We start from the raw sequence: 22,726 nt of genomic DNA, 5'->3' as shown, positions 1-22,726 counted from the left end.
ACACACTGAAACATTGTGTATGTCTAGTAAGGACTTTATTATCCATAATGCCCGTAAAGGCTATGCTTGCTGTAAGAGGTGACTATGCTTGTCATAAGAAGTGACTAGCAGGACCAGACCACCATCATATAGCTGGAATATTGCTGTGTGCGGCGATAAACAACAAACAAATGAAATAATAAATGTTATCCATAATATTCCTTGTCATTAATAGAGATGCCCTTATTGACTACAGCATAAAACAACACCCACCCACTAATTTATGGGACTGCCTCCGTGGTCTTGTGGTAGAGCGTCTGTCCAGAGAGTGGAAGGTCAGGGGTTCGATCCCCAGCCATGTCATACCAAATGACGTGAAAGATGGTACTTGTTGTTATCCTGCCTGGCGCTGATCATTAAGGGGCTAAGGCAAGAACTGGTTGGCTCGTAGTCAGTATACTGTGTCTGAGTGGGGTATTCATGTTAAACTGCACTATGGTATCTCAGTGGGCTAGCACTATTAAATCAGCATTAGTTTGGACTAGTAAAGCATCCACACACACACACAAACACACAAACACACACACACATGCATGCATGCATGTCGCTATTATAAGTGCCATAATCTTGGATGCCATGTTAAACCTCATTTCACCTCACCTCACTAATTTATGTTTCCTTTCTATGAAAACTGTAAACAGCGTAAATTATCAGGCACATGTTTCATAAACTCATATTAATGCTGGCCCACACCAGCGACCGCCTCCGTGGTCTAGTGGTAGAGCGTCATACCAAAAGACGTTAAAAGATTGTACTTGTTGTTACCCTGTCTGGCGCTCGGCATTAAGGGGCTAAAACAAGGACTGGTCAAGCTCAGAGTCAGTATACTGTGTCTGAGTGGGGTATTCATGTTAAACTGCGGCATGATATCTCAGTGTGCTAGCACTATAAATCGGCATCAGTCCGGACTAGTACAAGCAGCCACACACACACACACACACACACACACACACACACACAAGCACGTCGCTATGTAAGTGCAATAATCTTGGACACAATGTGTAACCCCATTTCACCTCACCACATACACCAGCTGATGTTGTCAGTATTGTGTATCAGCTGGTAATGAGCACCCGTGTATCTGCAGACTGGGATGGCTGCACAGCTGCCGCCAACACTCATCACAACCAGGATGGGATGTTAATATTTTACATGTTGTGGAACAGATTGAGACCTTTGTTCTGTCTGATTGCCAAGTTAGATTATCATCAGTTTTATAATTCATTGGGCTTGACAAGGAACTAGTGATTTAAGAGTAATCAATAATCTGAAAGCATTTTCCTGTAGTGACGTTGACAGTCATACCTGGACATGCTGTTAATATCACTGATTCTTACAAAGTGGGCCTGCTACCACGTAAGTCTTTTTCAAGCAATTTATACCATAAAGTCGTGACACTGAGACTTCTTTATTGTTTGTAACAATGTTTCAGGGCTATGCTTGGGACTTTTTATCCCCCACCCCAACAAAGTTCGCAGGGGATATTGAAATGGGTTCAATCCATCTGTGCGTCGTGTGTGCGTCCCGAAATCCTTTCTGGTGCATAACTCAGAAACCTCTAAATATTTCTCTACGAAACTTTGCATGTCTATCAGACTAAACTGGTCTCTATTGCTATTTTGGAATTTTAGAAATGTTTTATTTTTTACGTTTCCATGGCAACAAGTTGGACTTAGGGTGGTGTTGGTTGCCGGAGCGTAATTAAAAAAACGTTAAATACTTTCTTACAAAACTTTGCATGTCTACCAGGTGCATACTGAACTAGGGTCAGTTACCTGGTTTGGGACAATAACGTGTTAAAATGGGCAGGGGATATAGATGACTTTGTTGACTCTACGCTTGTTGCTTTGATTTTTGCAGGGGGGCTGTCACCTAGCTGGCTTCAATTTGCCCTTTGCTATGTCCATTATTTCACCTATCAGTGCTAATTAGTGCTACATGTACATAGATGTCTCTCTGCCTCATGGCATTCATTCACCTGATGAAGGAGTAAGCATATACTCCAAAACATTGTGTTCCTCATAATAAAGAAGTTGACATCCATGTATTTTTCTTCCTTATATAGACAATATTAACAAAAACTTCTTCTTTTTCTCACTTTTTCACTGACTGACCCAAACAATTTCATGCCAAACTTTTAAAATATTGAGCTAGCCTTCCCAAATCTATTTGTTTTTGTATTTTTAATTTAGTAGTCTCAGGCTAGTGGACTAGCGTGAATTTCAAAGCCTGACATAGTAACTCAGCAGTATACTGACAATAATTCATGGCCGAAGTGTCGAAAATCTTTTATATGGTAGGACCCAACTATCTAATGGTGAAATTGTTACATTGTTATGTTCAGTACCGGATTATCAAAAAGCCAAGTTTCGCTCATTAGTGCCCAGAACCCAACTGTCGAAAATGTGAAGGGCTTAGTTGATTAACAAAGGTGAGGTGGTGAGGTGAAATTGGGTTTAACGTCGCGTCCAAGATTATTGCACTTATATAGCGACGTGCATGCACGTGTATGTGTGTGTGTGGCTGCTTGTACTAGTCCGGACTGATGCCGATTTATAGTGCTAGCTCACTGAGATACCATGCCGCAGTTTAACATGAATACCCCACTCAGACACAGTATACTGACTCCGAGCCGACCAGTCCTTGTTTTAGCCCCTTAATGCCAAGCGCCAGACAGGGTAACAACAAGTATAATCTTTTAACGTCTTTTTGTATGACGCGGCCCGGGATCGAACCCTGGACCTTCCGCTCTCCGGGCGGACGCTCTACCACAAGACCACGGAGGCGGTCGATTAACAAAGCAATTAGTGATCAGCTGATAATGTTTTCTGAGATGGGGGCCATGCTTTACTACTCTCTATAACCGAGCTGGCGCTTTATTGAAGAGCGCAGCAACGAGGGAACACTGTACCTAATTAACTTACGGCCTCGTCAGCATTTCTTTTCTTGATACTTCTCCCTACTAGATTATTAAAGTCAAAATATACATGGTTTTAAGATCAAAGTGATCAAAGTTACTTGCAGACAGGACAGAGGAGACCTACACTCATGTCCGGTTAGATTTAGAGAAAACTACTCACAAAACTATCCAATCTCATTAAAATCAGATCTTAGTTCTTGCTACCGCTAAACAAAGATCTGAGGACATCCCATTATGGGTCACGTCAGACCGACCTTGCGCGAACTTTGACTGACCAATGGAATGACCAATCAGAAGGCAGCTTTCTTGTGCTTTACGGCACTAATTTCAAATTGTGACTACGCTTCGAAACATATTTGGACAAATTCTCGATTACAAATTTGAAACCTGAACAAAAGAACATTCTGGAATCGCTAACAGATGGTCTAGATTGTATGGATTCAGTCGTTAAACCCGTAACTATCGTTCGGAAAACCCCGTGTTAAACTTTTCGAGGTTGTATGATTAGAAATCACATTCCGACTGTCACTTTCATGATCTGGTAAGCGACGCTCTGATTGGTCGGATGAAAGGTCGTTCTGACGTGACCCCTAATGGGATGTCTACAGATCTTTGTTTAGCGGTAGCGAGAACTAAGGTCTGATTTTAATGAGATTGAAAACTATCGGAACTGTGTTCCCAAACTCACACTGGTGCATCGTAAGTTTTCATGCCATGATACAGTTCCAGACACATTTTTTTCTGTATCTAAACAAGACGATATACATACTAAAATGAATTACTTACTCCTCCTTTCATGACCCCCAGAGTTTTTTTTGTCAAATATCGCAGAATGTGTTGTAATTTAGCGTTTCAAGTTCATTACTAAAAATATCCCCTACGAACATGCTTTTCATAGTGAACCTGCTCTGAAATATTTTCCATGAGATTTGACGTAAATATGCATTTCGTGATATGTATTGTATTGTGACCTATGTATTGTGATACTATCATATCGTGACCTTGCTATATCATTTCATCCTGAATTTCTCAATCATTTTACATTTCAGCTTCATTTCCAACGCCAGCCATGAGGAGACGTATATCTGTTCCAATCTGTGCATTCCTGTCTCTGTCCGACCTTGCCATCACAACCGTCATCTTTTCCCACGGAACAGACTTTCGCTATCACTTCCTAGTTGAGACTTATGAGTACAACATCAGCCGTTCCCTGTTCGATCTCTGGGCACTGACCCTAATCCGTGTTTCGTTCATTCTGGGACTGGTCACCGCAATAATACGAAATCCGTCCCCTTCAGTGTCCCGCAGTAAATATGTCAGTAAATACATCGCAGGGCTGTGTATAGCGATGTGTATGTGGACTGTCATCCGACTCCTCACCCTCGCGGACAGCAGCAGCAACCTGCACAACCCCTGGATGTGGGGCATGCTGGCCTGGGCCTTTGTGGCGGCCATCTTGTTTTATATACAATGGCGTATTCTGTGTCAAACAAAAGTCTGTGATAAACCAAACTTGCTTGGGGACGATGAAGAGAGAGAGCCATTGATTAATGACTCAAAGACTAAAGATAAGGATGATTCAAAGGAAGAGGACAAAGAGAAAAATGTTAAATTAACCAGAAAAAAAGTATTTCGGTTGTTTTCCTACATGCGACCTGATTGGCTCCTGTTATGCACAGGGTTCACATTTCTCATCTTAGCTGCCGTAGGTGAGAACTGGGTTATTTATTCATCCAAAAAACTAAGCCAGAGTTCAAATTCGATTTAGGCCTGACCAATTTTTTGTTCTTGTATTACAAATTCTTTCGAATAAATTGGTTGGATGGAAGAACGAAAATACTTTTAAAAATAGGCAGAAATGAATGTTTTTTATGTTGTGTTATGGTTTTATGAGGCCAAATTTTGTGGATAGAGGACCGAATAAACTTGACCAGGTTCAACGGTCTCTGCTTTTATTGTGTTTTGAGGTAACTACCCAATTCAGCTATGTTTTTATTTCAGTTTCATTTTTATTATTATTTTTAAAATCTGGAAAATACAGGAACAAAATTTGGGCTGGTCTGACTGATAAAAGCATTTCATTGTTATTATCATTTTTCAGACAAAATATAGTGTTGTAGCTTTTAGTCCATTTGATGATTTAACATTTGTTTACAGGATCTGCTTGTGTTGATGAATTCTTTTCATAATAACATTGTATTATTGAGGTGGTATGCCTCTGTAAGGCATCGCTGCTGCCACAGTTGGCTGCTCAACCACTTATGACAGATGTTAGAGAGTTCTTACCTGGTATCCTTCATTTTATTGTTTATTTCTTGTTTAACGCCTCACTCAGCAATATTACACACACACACACACACACACACACACACACACACACACACACACACACACACACACACACACACACACACACACACACACACACACACACTCCCATTAGTCGCCTTACATACACGCGCGCACGCACGCACGAACACACACACACACACGCACGCACGCACGCACGCACGCACGCACATACACACACACACACACACACACACACACACACACACACACACACACACACACACACACACACTCCCATTAGTCGCCTTACATACACGCGCGCACACACACACACGCACGCACACGCACACACACACACACACACACACACACACACAGAGCTTTATAAATGCAATAATCTTGGATGTTGCGTTGAACCCCATTCCCCCTCACCTATTAAGGTGACTAGAGGCATGGAGTTTTCTGTTTTAGAGTTTCACTGTGTTTTGACTTTTTCTGTTTCATAGTTTCACTGTGTTTTGACTTGTTATTAAGGTAGGACCATGTTGTAGTGCACTAAACAACATTAGGGATCAAAGATAAATAGAGATAGATATTGGTGAGGTAAACTGTCAACCGATTTGGGAAAGTGAAAATGGTTGATGATGCAGGTTTCTGGTGACAAAGTTTGGGGGCATTCAGGAAGTAGTGGGATGGGGCTGCTACTATGTTCTTGTTCCTAATTGTGAATGGTCATACAGGGTTGTGTACTACTGATGTATATATTCCAGCGAATGTCTTCATTCCATACTACACGGGTCTTGTGATTGATGGAATCGCCATCGAGAAGTCTCGGGAAAAGTTCACCCATGCCATCATCATCATGGCCTTAATTTCAGTCGGCAGGTAAGTTAATAAGAATAGTCATTATTTACTTGACCCGTGAAGATTCCGGGGTAGAATAGGTCTTCAGCAACCCATGCTTACCGTAAAAGGTGACTATGCTTGTCGTAAAAGGCAACTAACGGGATCGGGTGGTCAGGCTGCTGACTTGGTTGATGCATGCCATCGTATCCCAATTGCGTGGATCGATGCTCATGATGTCAATCACTGGATTGTCTGGTCCAGACTCGATTATTTTACAGACCGCCGTCATATAGCTGGAATATTGCTGAGTGTGGCCTTAAACAACAAACAAACAAACAAACAAACAAATAAACATTATTCACCTCAATTAAAACAAATAGACTGATAGGTAATTTATTGTAAACCACATTTATTGTAAACAGCAATTAATTAGCATAAGGTTACATTAATAATGTTATTTAAATAGATCAGGTAAACAGTTTAGTATACTGATTTCTAAGTAACATAAATTAGTTAGCAAGGAAGCAACAGTGTCTGTAGAATGTATAACCATGGTAGCAACCATTTCAGCCTATAGCAACGGGTGTGCAGGAAGGCTGCAGTATTTCTATACTGTATAACCATAGTAATGGAACCGATTCTCAAGGGCAATAGCAACAGGTGTGCAGGGAGGCTGCGGTGTGTCTCAATACTGTGTAACCATGGTAACAGAACTGATTATTCTGTGTCATAGCAACAGGTGTGCAGGGAGGCTGCGGTGTGTCTCAATACTGTGTAACCATGGTAACAAAACTGATTATTCTGTGTCATAGCAACAGGTGTGCAGGGAGGCTGCAGTGAATCTCTATATTGTGTAACCATGGTAACATAACTGATTATCAAGTGCCATAGCAACAGGTGTGCTGGGAGGCTGAAGTGTATCTCTATACTGTGTCACCATGGTAACGAAACTGATTATTCTGTGTCAGAGCAACAGGTGTGCAGGGAGGCCGCAGTGTCTCCATACTGTGTCACCATGGTAACAGAACTGATTATTCTGTGTCATAGCAACAGGTGTGCAGGGAGGCTGCAGTGTGTCTCTATACTGTGTCACCATGGTAACAGAACTGATTATTCTGTGCCTTAGCAACGGGTGTGCATGAAGGCTGCAGTGTTTCTATACTGTGTAATGAGCTAGAAACTAACATTTTCAGTCCACTAGTCTTTATAATGATACCATACAGCAAATTAAACCCTTAAAAAAGGCAAATTTCTGCTAGTCCTTGTGATACCCGAAATATTGGGCAGTTTGGCAAGGACTACAGGTCTAGTGCCAATTTCTAATGCTAGTAATCATGGTGACACAACTTTTTCTTCAGTGCCATAGCAACGGGTGTGAGGGGAGGCTGTCTGTTCCTGGCGCTGCAGAGACTCAACATCCGCATCAGGAACATTCTGTTCTCCTCCATCATGACGCAGGAGGTCGGTTTCTTCGACACTGTCAGGACAGGTGAGGCGCCGTCAAGTAATACAACCTAGTCTGTCACTGTGTCACATGACATACACTCACCTGTCGGGAGCTACCGTAATGTGCTCATAGGTTTCCATCATGACAAAGGAGGTCGGCTTCTCTGACACTGCCAAGACAGGTGAGGCGCCGTCAAGTAATACAACCTAGTCTGTCACTGTGTCACATGACATACACTCACCTGTCGGGAGCTACCGTAATGTGCTCATAGGTTTCCATCATGACAAAGGAGGTCGGCTTCTCTGACACTGCCAAGACAGGTGAGGCGCTGTCAAGTAATACAACCTGGGAACTAATGGTCTGTCACTGTGTCACATGACATACACTCACCTGTCGGGATCTACCGTAAGGTGCTCGTAGGTTTCCATTATGACGCAGGAGGTGGGCTTCTTCGACACTGTCAGGACAGGTGAGGCGCTGTCAAGTAATACAACCTGGTCTGTCACTGTGTCACATGACATACACTCACCTGTCGGGATCTACTGTAATGTGCTGGTTGGTGTCACCAATCTCATTAATATCAGATTTCGCTACAGCTAAACAAAGATCTGAGGCCTGCTTTCTGATTGGCTAATGCCCACTTCTTGTTAGTCACTTCATTGGTCGGTAGAAGTTCACGGAAATGTTGTTTTTACATGACCCGTAATGGGATGTCCTGTAGCGGTAGCGAGAACTAAGATCTGATGTTAATGAGATTTAGGTTTCACCAAAGTGGTAACCAACTGACATTATTTCCTCCCACATAAGCTGACATCATAGGCGGATCCAGTTGGGGAAGTCCAGGGAGTCCACACATTTTGAAAACCAAATGTAGTGTTGTAGGCAGTAAAATTATCTGAGAGAGAATTTTGATATATTGGACCCCTCCCTTTTAAAAATGCTGGATGCTGTAAAAGCCAGCTTACTCACTCATACAATATGTTAAGAGTTGTGTATTTTTATTAATGTATGGAACTGATGTTTTAGGTGACATCACATCAAGGCTGACATCGGACACGACGACCACAAGTGATGCCATCACACTCAACGTTAACATCTTTCTCAGGAGCCTCATCACAGCATGTAAGCCTCTAGTTTAAAACTGATGTATCACTGATTCATGAAGATAGCATATGTCTATAGTGAGTGAGGGACCAGGCACACCAAAGGGCTCACTCGACTCGACTCGACCTGACTAAATCACCCACCCACCCACCCACCCACCCACCCACCCACTCGACTCGACTCGACTAAATCCACCCACTGATTGTCATGTGCCATAACAACGGGTGTGCAGGGAGGCTGCAAGTCTCCATACTGTATAACCATGGTAACAGAACAGATTATCCAGTGCCATAGCAACGGGCGTGCAGGGTGGCTGCAAGTCTCTATACTGTATAACCATGGTAACAGAACTGATTATCCAGTGCCATAGCAACAGGTGTGCAGGAAGGTTGCTGTGTCTCTATACTGTGTAACCATGGTAACAGAACAGATTATCCAGTGCCATAGCAACAGGCGTGCAGGAAGGCTGCTGTGTCTCTACACCGTTTAACAATGGTTAAACTCATTCACTCACTCTCGACTCACTCAACCACTTACTCAACCACTTACTCAACCATTTACTCAACCACTCACTCAACCACTCAACCACTCACTCAACCACTCACTCAACCACTTGCTCAACCACTTACTCAACCACTCAACCACCCCCTCATGAGCCCAAAACATGGGTAACAGGCGATTACTCCTGACAACTATGTGTGTATCCATGGTAACTGTTTCCATGACAGGTGGGACAGTGTTCTTCATGATCAAGCTGTCCTGGAGGATGAGCCTTGTCACCTTTATTGGTCTCCCCATCGTCATCGGCGTTGCTCAAGTCTACGGTGACTACTATGAGGTAGGCAACATTACAGGGTGTCCCTACTGCTACCAGGCCAATTTAATGTCCTGTTTTGCAGCTTTCTTTGTCATTTGCAAATTCTAGGCAAATAAATAAGATATAGCTTACGGTGTCAGGAGATAAGAACTTTTAGCTTAGTGTTCGGTCAATCGCAAAAAAAAGAAACAAGAAACAACATACAATGTATTTGATCAATTATTTTTTAAATCGTTTGATAAATTATTATTTAAGAACTTAATAGTTGATTTTGTTGGAGTGTTGTTATTTTTGTGGCTTTTGGTACCCATCTCACAAATCCATTAACCAAACAATGAAAAAAAGTGTTACCTTGATACTAATACATAATCAAAACATAACATATTTTCATTTATACATTTATATTCATATTATACTTTTTTCAAAACTTAGAGTAGGCCTATCCATGGTATCCAGATTTCTATTAGTCCTAGCTTGATTACACTTGAGCAGTGACATATTTGCTGGTGAATTATGGGACTGAACTATGTATATGGTTCGCCACGTATCAGGGGTGTTCCCAACATACGTCATCACTTACTACACTTATCACACACGATGCACAGCCAAAAGATGAAATAACAACAAAGAGAGAAACAAAGATGTTTTCAGGGTAACAATGCACCCAATGACCAGTAGAATACAAAATTAATCTGTTGTGTTATTGTAACAGTAGTGGATAGCATGAAGTGCACCCCCACCTAATGTAAGTCACTACACCTATGTTAATCTAGACACCTATGTTAATCAAGACGCCTAATGATAATCTAGACACCTAATGATAATCTAGACACCTATGTTAATCTAGACACCTATGTTAATCAAGACGCCTAATGATAATATAGACACCTTATGTTAATCAAGACGCCTAATGATAATCTAGACACCTTATGTTAATCAAGACACCTAATGATAATCTAGACACCTTATGTTAATCAAGACGCCTAATGATAATCTAGACACCTTATGTTAATCAAGACACCTAATGATAATCTAGACACCTTATGTTAATCAAGACGCCTAATGATAATCTAGACACCTTATGTTAATCAAGACACCTAATGTAAATCAAGACACCTAATGTTAATCAAGACACCTAATGTAAATCAAGACACCTAATGTAAATCTTGACACCTTATGTTAATCAAGACACCTAATGTAAATCAAGACACCTAATGTTAATCTTGACACCTAATGTAAATCTTGACACCTAATGTCAGTTAAGACACCTAATGTCATTCAAGACACCTAATGTCAATCAAGACACCTAATGTTAATCAAGACACCTAATGTTAATCAAGACACCTAATGTAAATCTTGACACCTAATGTTAATCAAGACACCTAATGTAAATCAAGACACCTAATGTTAATCTTGACACCTAATGTAAATCTTGACACCTAATGTCAATCAAGACACCTAATGTTAATCAAGACACCTAATGTTAATCAAGACACCTAATGTTAATCAAGACACCTAATGTCAATCAAGACACCTAAAGTATATAATGACACCTAATATTAATCTCAACACCTTAAGTTTATCATGACACCTAATATTACTCTTGACACCTAATGTTAATCTGACACCACATGTTACTCTCGACACCTAGTGTTAATCATGACACCTAATATTACTCTCGACACCTGATGTTAATCTGGACACCCTGGTTTTCCTCCCCACCAGGTGCTGGCGAAGCAGGTCCAAGACAGCCTGGCTAAGGCCAACGAGATAGCAGAGGAGGCCTGTTCGTCACTGAGGACGGTCCGCAGTTTCGCCAACGAACGGAGCGAGGTGTCAAGATATAAGGTGTCACTGGGGGACACCTACAAGCTGTACAAGAAGGAGGCTATAGTGTATGCGGGCTACCTGTGGTCCAACCAGGTAACAAGATTTTTGTTTGTTGTTTTATGCCGCATTCAGCAATATTCCAGCTATATGATGGCAGGCTGTAAATAATTGAGTCTTGACCAGATAATCCAGTGATTGACATCATGAGCATTGATTCACGCAACTGGGATACAATGACATGCATTAACCAAATCAGCGAGCCTGACCACCTGATCCCATTAGTGGCCTCTTACGACAAGTATAGTCGCCTTTTACGGAAAGCATGGGTTCTACCCTGGATCTTCACGGGTCAACAAGATGCTGGGGATACAGTAGAATGCCATCTGACCCCGGAAGTCCCAGCATTTGTGAATTGAGAAAGGATACGGATCCTTTTTGGCCCGTTGTAAATGCCATTTAAAGGTCTTTGAGATATTGGTTTGAAAACTATCAGATATATATAGCTGGCAAATAATGTACTTTTATCCCCTAAACTTGTACCGGTATGTAATTTTGGAGGGAAAGTGGATTATTTAGGAAAAAGCAGTACCTGTGAATTTGATACAGGTGTTGATATGAAGTCAAATTCTTTTTCATATGGACCCGTAATGATTTCTGTGTATTTTAGGCATTTCTTAAATTTTGTTGACCCTGTGTTTGTAAAATGCCCTTATCTTGCCCATTGTTAATCCAGACGATGTGACAGGGAACTATCAGGGAAGTCCATTGTGTCTTGCAGGTGCTTGTTTTGATGACATTTGTTTTGTATGGCCTGTGTACCTATGTCAGGCTGGGAAATATTTGGGGGGCAATTTTCTGAGGTGTGTTCCTAAGGTGTGCCAGAAACGTCTAATCTTGGGTTCGAATTAGGTTTGCATCATGTGCATCATACCTGTTTTCTTGGGTTTGACCAAAATGGTGAACATCTGGGACTTGCATTACTTGATCTTTCTACATCATGCTGACACGCCGGGATATAACTGAAATACTGTTCAAGCAGTGTTAAACCAAGCCGACACATTAATTCAATCACTCAATCAATTTTCAACTAGTGTCCTCAATCATACCCGCTTGCGAACTAAAGCAGTGTCTGTATTTCAAAGAGTTTGTCAATAGTTGTGATTTAATTTAATTATTAGCTGCAATTCATAATGTGTAAGACATCATTGTTTATGCATTTACTGAGAAAATTAACAGTTTGGGGTGGTGCATGGGCTTAAATTTTTTTAAAGAATTGTTCCTCAGGCATTGGCTTTTGAAAATATAGTGTGGGCTGGCGGCCATTTGTTTTTTAACTAGTATGTTACCAAATAGACAGTTGTGTACAATCAACCAAAGAAGTGGCCTCCCTACATAAATGTATTCCTTGATGAGTAAAATACTGGAATACAGTATTTGACTATCGTCGAACTACCGGCAAATGCATAATACTCGCATACAATGAGCTTGATTCTATTTCACAATGCAAAAAAACGTTATCATGAGCACATAACACCAGAGGAAGCATGTCTGTTCTGAATCACGCAAGTTACTCCTATTATTACACATCTGGCTATAAAAGTGTTCATTGTGTATCTGGACTTGCGGGGGGCGGTCGGGTAGCCTAATGGTTAACTCGTTCGCTCGTCACGCTGAAGACCCGGGTTTAGATTCCCGACATGGGTACAATATGTGAAGCCCATTTCTGGTGTCCCCCGCCGTGATATTGCTGGAATATTGCTAAAAGCGGAGTAAAACCATACTCACTCACTCACTCACTCACTCACTCACTCACTCACTCACTCACTCACTCACTCACTCACTCACTCACTCACTCTTGACTTACGTTGTAATCCATTATATTACTTTTCTGCAAGATTTCCTTCAATTTCGGCGAAATCGTGTATGATCTGTTTGGCAGATCACCTCAACTCACTGTGAATGTGCCTTGAAATGAACATTAGTTGTTAGAGATGCAAACTTTTTGGCCTTCCTATCAATTTTCAATTTTCTTTTCAGTTGTGATATTGGCCATGACATGAAGCTGGTTACTATTTCTGGCTTAATTTTCAAGACAAATACACATGTAACCATATTCTCTGCCTATGAAACATTGTACACAGTACATAAATACGATTGAATTTGTAAATCATCATATCTAGTGATGTTTTATTAAGAATCCATACCGTATTCGACGTAATAAGCGTCCACGGCGATATTTGCTAATATATTGCCTAGTGAACAATACCAATTAGCACCCCTTCCGATTGATCAATGTACACAACACTTATTTACTCGTGTATAATATGCACTCGTGTGTTATATGCACCCTTAACTATGGGACATTAAATTCTGGAAAAAGGTACCTCTCGTATATAAACATTTCAGGCTGTCAGTATAAACCACGAAATTTATCTTTCAACTTTCTTTTTTTTTTCACCAAAATAATATTCTAATAAGAGCCCCCTATTTCTAATTTTGAGAGCGCCCTGGGCGCTTATTATGTCGAATACAGTATATATTTTTCATTGACCAAATTTGCAGGGCAATACAAGCACACAACTATTGTGATGCGAAGTGCATCAGTGTGCTTGTAAAGGGAAGTAACTCCACGCTGTATTGTTTCGTGTTGTTTAAAAGTAATATAGCACTTCACTGCCAGGGTTGTGTGTTAAAGACGTGGAATAGTTAAGGATTTTTATTTGTTTTGAAAATGGAAATATTAACGAAATTAACTTTGAAATGATGCGGCGTTGCCTGAGAACCAAGAATATCTTTTCTTTTAGCCTTATGCAATGAATACAGTATATGTATGAATAGGATGGTAGATGTTTGGCAGCATGTAAAGAATCTGTCTGCTGTTTCCTCCCCAGTTGTTTGAGCTGGCTCTCACTGTCGGGGTGCTGTACTATGGCGGCCATCTTGTGATAGCCAACTTGATCAGTGGTGGCAACCTTGTGTCTTTCATCCTGTACCAGATAGAGCTGGGCCAGTGTCTGGAGGTGAGTAGTGAATTAGTGTTACGAGGTGACTTCCAAATTGAAATGCAAAGGTTAACCACAAATCAGTGCGAATTGTGAAATCAGTAAACAACCATACAAGATCAATGTGCAATCAGTAAATGATAATCAAACACACAGTTTTAGGTTTACAATGAAAATAGGCAATACAGTAGGTCAAGTAAGAGGCAGCCGCAATAAGTAATGACCCTAGAGTATATATATCAGAGCACTCATGAATGTCTATTATTGCTGTCTCTGTTGAATGGGGGGAAGGGTGGCCCAGTCGTCTAAGGCACCGCTATTCGCTGTGCAGAGTTGTGTCCCTTGGGCAAGCCAGAAACCTATGATTGTGGGTTCGAATCCTGGTTCGGCCCGATTATGTTTCTAGGTTTGTCAGCACCATACCCGTGCTCATGGGTTTCCCCGAAGTGGTAAATGTCTGACACACCGTGATATAACTGGAATACTGTTAAAAGCGGTGTTAAACCCAACTCACTCACTCACTCTGTTGAATGCCTTGAAACAGGCCTGTCTCAATTGTTTCATCCAGAATAAAGCTGGCAGGAATTCAGTGTTGTAAGAAAGGTAACCAATCTGAACTTTGCAAGTAGGTAAGATGCAAGTCAGGTCAAAAAGGCCTTGAATCATCCATGTGTCACTCTTGGCACAGCCAGGCTTCTAGAAAGTATCCTATCACGAAACTTCTCAAACCATCAAGCTTCCCCTTGTTTGTCAACAAGCTCCTCCCAGCGATAGCCTATTCACGGAGCTCTCCATACTATCGGGAGTGTGAATTAAATGCGATAAAATGCGAGTGGTCTTTGCTCGCATTATTAAATATCGCATTTATATCAACAATAAGACATTTTGGATAGCAGAAATACCAACTTAGACATACGCTGAAAACAAACAACTATGTATTCCACATCACTGTTTATTGAGCAGCACTTGTAACAAATATATGAACAATGTCATTCAAACACTAATTATATCCTGTCAATTGTCACTGCTGGGGTCAAGACAAGAGTTTTACTCACTTATGTCATCACTGATCACACTTGCAAGTCCAGACAGACGCCACCCATGCAACATGCGACTGTGTCAAAGGCCAACACTAGCCAGCGCGCATGTATTGTTTTAGCGGAAGTACTCTACTCAGCGCTAATAAGCTGTGGTATTTGGTGTGTGATTGGATTAATGTAAGATTGGATGGTGAGGATTCTCCTGTAAACCTGACAGAATACAATTTGTTTAGATATAAATCCACTGATGCTTGAGAGGAGGGGGGTGTCGCATTCATATTGAGTCGCATTAATTTCACGATTTACAGTATCATGTAATTGACATAGTAAGAATGTAAGGTGGGAGTTGGTTGATTTACTGTTGCCTGCTCTCTCGAACCAATCTGATTAAACAAACAAAAAGATAAATTTATCCGGGAAATATGTTCAGTCATAAACTTTATCAAAATTCACTTTGATGGCATACCCAAAGATATAAACAAGAGTATAAACATTAATACATTTGCGGTTAGAGGGCATAACAGGTATTTCAATATTCTTGTAATGGCTGCGCCTATTCTGGTAGCAGCGATGTTACTGAGAGCGTAACGAAGGTGTCACGTGCTGGGAAGGAGCTTGGTGTGTCAATAACCAAGGGAGGTAATTCTAATTTCCTGTTAAATATGACCATGACATTACCAGACATATTACCAGCGTGTCTTTACCAATCATCTGCTGCCATTGCTCACTACAAATAAATCTACAATAATTTCCACATAACAAAAAAGAGCAGGGCCCACTTGCACAAAGCGATCTTAGCGCTAAGACTATCGTAAGCCTATGTTAAAGTATGGGAGTTATGATCATCTTAGCGCTAAGATAAGGTAAGTCCTCTTCCAGGTAGAGTTGGTTCAGTGTCTAGAGGGGAAAGCAGTTAGTGCTGAGCATTACTGTAATTTCTTTGTTTCTTGTATTTTTAGCATAATCAAAGTTACAAACTACCGAATGATATCACCTAATGAAATGTCCCACATGTGATGTCTGTTCTAGAGTATTGGTTCCGTGTATACTGGCCTGATGCAGGCTATCGGGGCCTCTGAGAAAGTGTTCGAGTACATGGACAGGAAACCAGTGATCACAAACACAGGAAGCTACGCGCCAGACAAGATGGAAGGTCATCTAGAGTTCCGGAATGTCAGCTTCTCCTACCCATCCCGCCCTGACTCTCTGGTGTTGAAGGTAGGTGGCGCTGTCTTTGTGTACTGATGAAGGCAAGTAAGGGAATAATGATTTTATATTCCGGGTGTAGGGGCTGGTATTTTTGTTACTCCTTCTATTCATAATATATGTGCTTTGGAATAATGACTAAAACAATTAGCATTTTCTACCCAAACTTTTTTCTGGGCAAAAAATAATTTTATTTTATATCTTTTAAATCTCCAAAATTACATTACCTTCAATTTAACCTCAGCACCTATAACTTTCTTAAAAGTCAGACATTTTTTAAAAGTTTGGACGAAATGGATGATTCAGTGTCATCTTCCACTTTCTGATTGGTCAGTCATAATGTTTGTTTGACTGGTGCTGATAGGTTAATTCTGTACTATATTATGTTTTGGGGTCTAGAATGTGTCGTTCAGTGTGCGTCCAGGGGAGGTGGTGGCACTGGTTGGTCCAAGTGGAGGCGGCAAGAGCTCCTGTGTCAACCTACTGGAACACTTCTACGAGACAGTTACTGGGGACGTCCTGCTGGACGACGTGCCGATACACCAGTATGACCACAAGTACCTGCACAGAAAGGTGAGGGACACAATATATTTTACTGTCTCTATGTTCTCAACACAGTTCCAAGTCCGAGGTCCCCTATGAAGTACTTTTTGGCCGAGTTCCAAGTTGAAAACCTATCATGAGGAGCTCTAAAGTAACAGAGAAATAGAGAGTCTCACCCGTGTGTCTTTTGATATCAAATATATTAACACGAGTTGTTTAAAGTGGAAAAACTCTGAGGCTTGCCGAGGTTTTTTTCCACTTTTATCAACGAGTGTTGATATATTTGATATCAAAAGACACTCAGGTAAGATTTTATTTATTATCCAACATCCTTCTTCCAACTTTTTTGTTTGTAGACAGTAATAAGCAGTGTCTTAAGTGTAAAAAGTACTGCTAACAGCTTCATTAGCAGAGCCATTAGTGATGTCATTTGACTGTGATGTCATGGTAACCAATGACATCACAATGGTCCGCAAAGCATTATGATGCAGTTTCATTGCAGTGATATCTACAATTTAGATATGATATGATACACAGTTTGGCGAAAAGGGGACTCACCTCTCAGGAAGGGGGAGTAACTCTTATTAAAGCTGTTTGTCACTGTTTGATGCTGTAGGTATCCCTGGTGGGCCAGGAACCGGTGCTGTATGCTCGGAGTATCCGGGAGAACATCGGGTATGGTTTGGACGATTGCACGAATCAGGAGGTCGAGCAGGCCGCCATCATGGCCAATGCTCACCAGTTCATTATTGAAATGTCGGACAAATATGATACACAGACTGGAGAGAAGGGGACACAACTCTCAGGTAGGGGAAGTCACTCCGATGAAGCTACATAAAACAGTTGTATGGTATGCATTCTAAGGGTAGTGGACCGCCTTCATGGTCTGGTGGTAGAGCTTCTTGCCAGAGAGCTGAAGGTCAGGGGTTCGGTCCACGGTTGTGTGATACCAAAAGATGTTAGACCATGATGCTACACACTTCGTCTTGGAGAAGTCACACAAAGTTAACAATATTATGCACATTCTATAGTTAGAAGAGTTAGAATGAATGTTTCAGGTGTTTTGAATTGTGCAGGAACTGGAGGGTTATAATTTGCCCAAAAGGTTTGCACATAGCAAACACATTTTAAGTAGACTATTGCAGATGCAATGTTTGGGCAAGGTGAATAACTACCAGATATTTATCATACATGATTCCACTTCTCTTAAACAATCAAATTCTGCCGATAAGGTCTAGTCATGGGGTACACATTCTGAGGATAGATGTTCAAACAGGGGAAATAACTGTCAGATAACCCTTTATCTGAATTACCTCCCCTGTTTTAGCGGCACAACCTGCTTACGCAAACAAAACGTTTTGATACAAATCTTAGAGTTCAATCGTTCTTGCTTTGATGGATAAATCTGAATAGAGTTTTTCAACCATGTTTAATGTGCAGGGGGACAGAAGCAGAGGATTGCTATTGCGCGGGCGCTGATCCGGAACCCGGTGGTCCTACTGTTGGACGAGGCGACGAGTGCTCTGGACTCGGAGTCAGAACATGTGGTTAGTGATGAGTTGCTGTGTTGGGGAGAAAAAGGCTGACATTTGATAAAGTGTAACATTTCAGTGTCTGCATCACAATCCTATGTTGAACTCTCAGTGTTCATACTCATTATGATATGGTTATGGGCAGTCTTGATTTTTCTAATGCTTTGTTGATTATGTTTGTCAGCACCATACCTGTGCTCGTGGGTATCACCGAAGTGGTAAACGCCTGAGATCTGCGTCACTTCGGGCTTTCCTCCCACATTAAGCTGACACGCCGCGATATAACTGGAATACTGTTAAAAGCGGCGTTAAACACAACTCACTCACTCACTCACTGACAGACTCACTCACTCACTCACTCACTCACTCACTCACTCTTACCATGGAATGACTTGTAATTTATTTATCTCTGTATGTTTCTGGTTGAAGTGTTTGTCCTTCTTTCCTCCAGGTCCAGCAAGCCCTGTACAGTAACGTGAAAGGCCGGACTGTGTTGATCATAGCTCACCGGCTCAGCACAGTTGAGCGAGCTCACCGTATCGTCGTCATCAACAAGGGTGCCATCGTGGAACAAGGAACTCACATGGAGCTACTCGCCAATAGAGGCATGTACGCCAACCTCGTCAAGAGACAGATGCTTGGTTTTGATGAGATGTCTTCTAAAAATGATACTCATTATCATTCCCCTCCACGAACTATGACGTCGCACGTGTCTGTCCATGCAGGGTCAGTGTCCCCGGACTTCCGATCGTGTAGCAGCACCCCTCCCCGAGCCTCCTTCCATGTTGGCTCAACTCTCTGACCCTTGACCTGTGTAGCAGACGCCAGTTTTACTAGTTGAGTTCGGATCTCAAAGGACCTGTGAAGAGCTTCAGGAATCAGTGAAGAGGATGCAGATGAGCTCAAGGTCGTTTTGGATACAGAAGGTTCAAGTTAACCTTGTGGAATTATAGCCAGGTTTAAGAAATATGGGATCACAGGACCTACTCAGGACCACACGACCCATTCAGAAGTGGAGAGTTATTTGTTTTATTCAAACCTCCTTGCAATCAGAGTGAGTGAGAGATTATGAACTTTTTGTGGCAACAACTTGAAATCCAGATGCCATCTGCCCATGTATCCATCCATGAAACCATTTCTGGTGTCCCCTGCCGTGATATTGCTGGAATATTGCTAAAAGCAGCGCAAAACCATACTCACTCACTCACTCTATCCATGAAGTGTCCCGGTATTGACTCTCACTGTGGATTCTGTGGAGGTTCCAAATGATTTTAAACTCCTGGTTCTCAGAATTGCCATTGTCTTTCAGTTTACCTACATATGCATCATGAGTACATGATAGTTATAAGCTACTGTTCAGGGAATGTTACAGCTTCAGGGTTTTACCTTGACCTTCACAGGTAGGGGCCCAGGGGATCCCAGTAATAAATTGTAACGGTTCTGTAAAGTCGTGGCAACTTCCAAACTTTTGGGAAGTTGTAATCAATCGGACCGTCATTCAGGCGATGTTTCTGACAGATCACAATCTGAAAAATAGTATCATGAAAGTGTATCCCGTGGATAAGCCGACCCCTTTATACAGAATTGTTTTTCTGATACTCAAAATTCGGCTTATACGTGGTCATATACGGTAATAAAATGGTGTAGTGTACTGTACTGTAAGATTTGATAATTATTTGATTACAGGACCTTTATATTCCTTGTCAAAAAATGGGTACAATTAATATTACTTCCTCGGGATATTTTTTGTTGATGCATCCATTATATACATTTGTGTGTTCTGGATGCACAGTTCTGTGCCGTGTAAGACCCTGAAGTTATAATTTTCTGTATTACATATTCAGCCCCAGAGTTGTATGCTGCCTGGTGCCAGGTGTTGCTATGGTGATTGTAGATAAAGACTTTTGTAGATATACAACTGATGATACACCCTTGTCGATATAGAGATACACTATAACTGTCGCTATTGTGTTTGATATTTAACAGTGTTCTCAGGTATATTCCATCTGTATCAGTGCAGCTTGTAGATAATCAATCTGGACCAGACAGTCCAGTGATTGATATTATGTGTAACATCCTGCGATGTGTTTGTGAGCCTTGTCTCACATGAAGAATATGTGTGTCATGATATTTGGAAAGTAACGTTATGTTGTTAAGATGTGTCACAATATTGCTGAGTGCGGTGTTAAACAACATGAAACATGTTGTCTCACATGAAGAATATGTGTGTCATGATATTTGGAAAGTAACGTTATGTTGTTAGGGTGTGTTTGTGAACCTTGTCTCACATGAAGAATATGTGTGTCATGATATTTGGAAAGTAACGTTATGTTGTTAAGATGTGTCACAATATTGCTGAGTGCGGTGTTAAACAACATGAAACATGTTGTCTCACATGAAGAATATGTGTGTCATGATATTTGGAAAGTAACGTCGTGTTGTTAAGATGTGTTTGTAAGCCTTGTCTCACATAAAGAATATGTGTGTCATGATATTTGGAAAGTAACGTCGTGTTGTTAAGATGTGTTTGTAAGCCTTGTCTCACATAAAGAATATGTGTGTCATGATATTTGGAAAGTAACGTCGTGTTGTTAAGATGTGTTTGTAAGCCTTGTCTCACATGAAGAATATGTGTGTCATGATATTTGGAAAGTAACGTTATGTTGTTAAGGTGAGTTTGTGAACCTTGTCTCACATGAAGAATATGTGTGTCATGATATTTGGAAAGTAACGTTATGTTGTTAAGATGTTTCACAATATTGCTGAGTGCGGTGTTAAACAACATGAAACATGTTGTCTCACATGAAGAATATGTGTGTCATGATATTTGGGAAGTAACGCCATGTTGTTAGGGTGTGTTTGTGAGCCTTGTCTCACATGAAGAATATGTGTGTCATGATATTTGGGAAGTAACGCCATGTTGTTAGGGTGTGTTTGTGAGCCTTGTCTCACATGAAGAATATGTGTGTCATGATATTTGGAAAGTAACGTTATGTTGTTAAGGTGTGTTTGTGAGCCTTGTCCCACATGAAGAATATGTGTGTCATGATATTTGGAAAGTATGGCTATATTGTTATTGGATATGAAATAAATAAAATCAGATCTTAGTTCTCACTACTGCTAAACAAAGATCTGAGGACATCCCATTAGGGGTCACGTCAGAACGACCTTTCATCCGGCCAATCAGAGCGTCGCTTACCAGATCATGAAAGTGACAGTCGGAATGTGATTCCTGATCATGAAGCCTCGAAAACTTTAACACGGGTTTTTTTTACCGAACGATAGTTACGGGCTTTACGACTGAATCCATACAATCTAGACCATCTATTAGCCATCCCAGAATGTTCTTTTGTTCAGGTTTCAATTTTTTAATTGAGAATTTGTCAAAATCTGTTTCGAAGTGTAGTCGCCAATTAGACATTAGTGCCTTAAAGCAAGAGAAAGCTGCTTTCTGATTGGCTAATGTCAACTTCTTGTCAGTCATTCCAATGGTCGGTCAAAGTTTGCAAAAGGTCGGTCTGACGTGACCCGTATTAGGGTGTCCTCAGATTTTTGTTTAGCAGTAGTGAGAACTAAGATCTGATTTTATTTATTTACAGATCACCGCCGTATAGCTGGAATATTGCTGAGTGCGGTGTTAAACAACATGAAACAAACCAAACACTGATATGACTCACAAATTCTTAAATTGGATGCCAGGGCAAATTAAGTGGTAAGCCAGGTTAGCAAATAAATATTTGAAAGCCTTCAAAGAATTTGGCCAGGACAGCCAATTTGCCTGAGGTCAGTACCTCTTTAATATCAGCTTGCCAAAGAAAATAACCCACTTTATCTCCACATGTAAAGCTCTACAGGATTTATGAGATTTATCATATATGTTCATCATTTGGTTACCATCATGTGTTCATTGTCCATTCTGGGGTCACAGGAGTCCCAGTGGTCTAAGCTGCTGCAATTGTTGTGCAGAGTGGTGTCCCTTTAATGTACCAGGATCTACAGATCATAGCTGACACATTTGCCTTGTTTGTGATCATTGTACTGTACTCATATTTGTAAGTTTCATTAAAATGTAATCATCATCAACTTCTATCATTTTGGGCTTTCGGGG

At 41.0% G+C, this 22,726-nt stretch overlaps 1 protein-coding gene across 1 annotated transcript; it reads left to right on the top strand.

Moving 5' to 3' along the window:
* The first annotated feature begins 1,343 nt into the window (after positions 1-1,343).
* Positions 1,344-21,814, top strand: LOC124135219 (ABC-type oligopeptide transporter ABCB9-like). Its single transcript, XM_046500478.2, has 13 exons — positions 1,344-1,395; positions 4,009-4,668; positions 6,022-6,136; positions 7,456-7,586; positions 8,571-8,666; positions 9,377-9,486; positions 11,191-11,388; positions 14,187-14,315; positions 16,367-16,555; positions 16,943-17,116; positions 17,703-17,892; positions 18,527-18,633; positions 19,070-21,814. Exons 2-13 carry the CDS (start codon positions 4,029-4,031, stop codon positions 19,418-19,420), a joined length of 2,430 nt encoding a protein of 809 aa, XP_046356434.1. The 5' UTR covers positions 1,344-1,395; positions 4,009-4,028; the 3' UTR covers positions 19,421-21,814.
* The last annotated feature ends 912 nt before the right edge of the window (positions 21,815-22,726 follow it).

The sequence above is a fragment of the Haliotis rufescens genome, unplaced genomic scaffold (assembly GCF_023055435.1).
Source record: "Haliotis rufescens isolate VD_foot unplaced genomic scaffold, xgHalRufe1.0.p SCAF_15, whole genome shotgun sequence".
NCBI lineage: Eukaryota > Metazoa > Mollusca > Gastropoda > Lepetellida > Haliotidae > Haliotis > Haliotis rufescens.
The sequence above is the reverse complement of the archived record's forward strand: the minus strand, read 5'-3'. Positions and strand labels throughout refer to the sequence as shown.

Coding starts and splice junctions, on each gene's coding strand:
- LOC124135219 (XM_046500478.2), top strand. CDS start 4,029: ATGAGGAGACGTATATCTGTTCCAATCTGTGCATTCCTGTCTCTGTCC. Junction 14,316..16,366: donor AGCTGGGCCAGTGTCTGGAG/GTGAGTAGTGAA, acceptor TGTCTGTTCTAG/AGTATTGGTTCCGTGTATAC. Junction 16,556..16,942: donor CTGACTCTCTGGTGTTGAAG/GTAGGTGGCGCT, acceptor TTTGGGGTCTAG/AATGTGTCGTTCAGTGTGCG.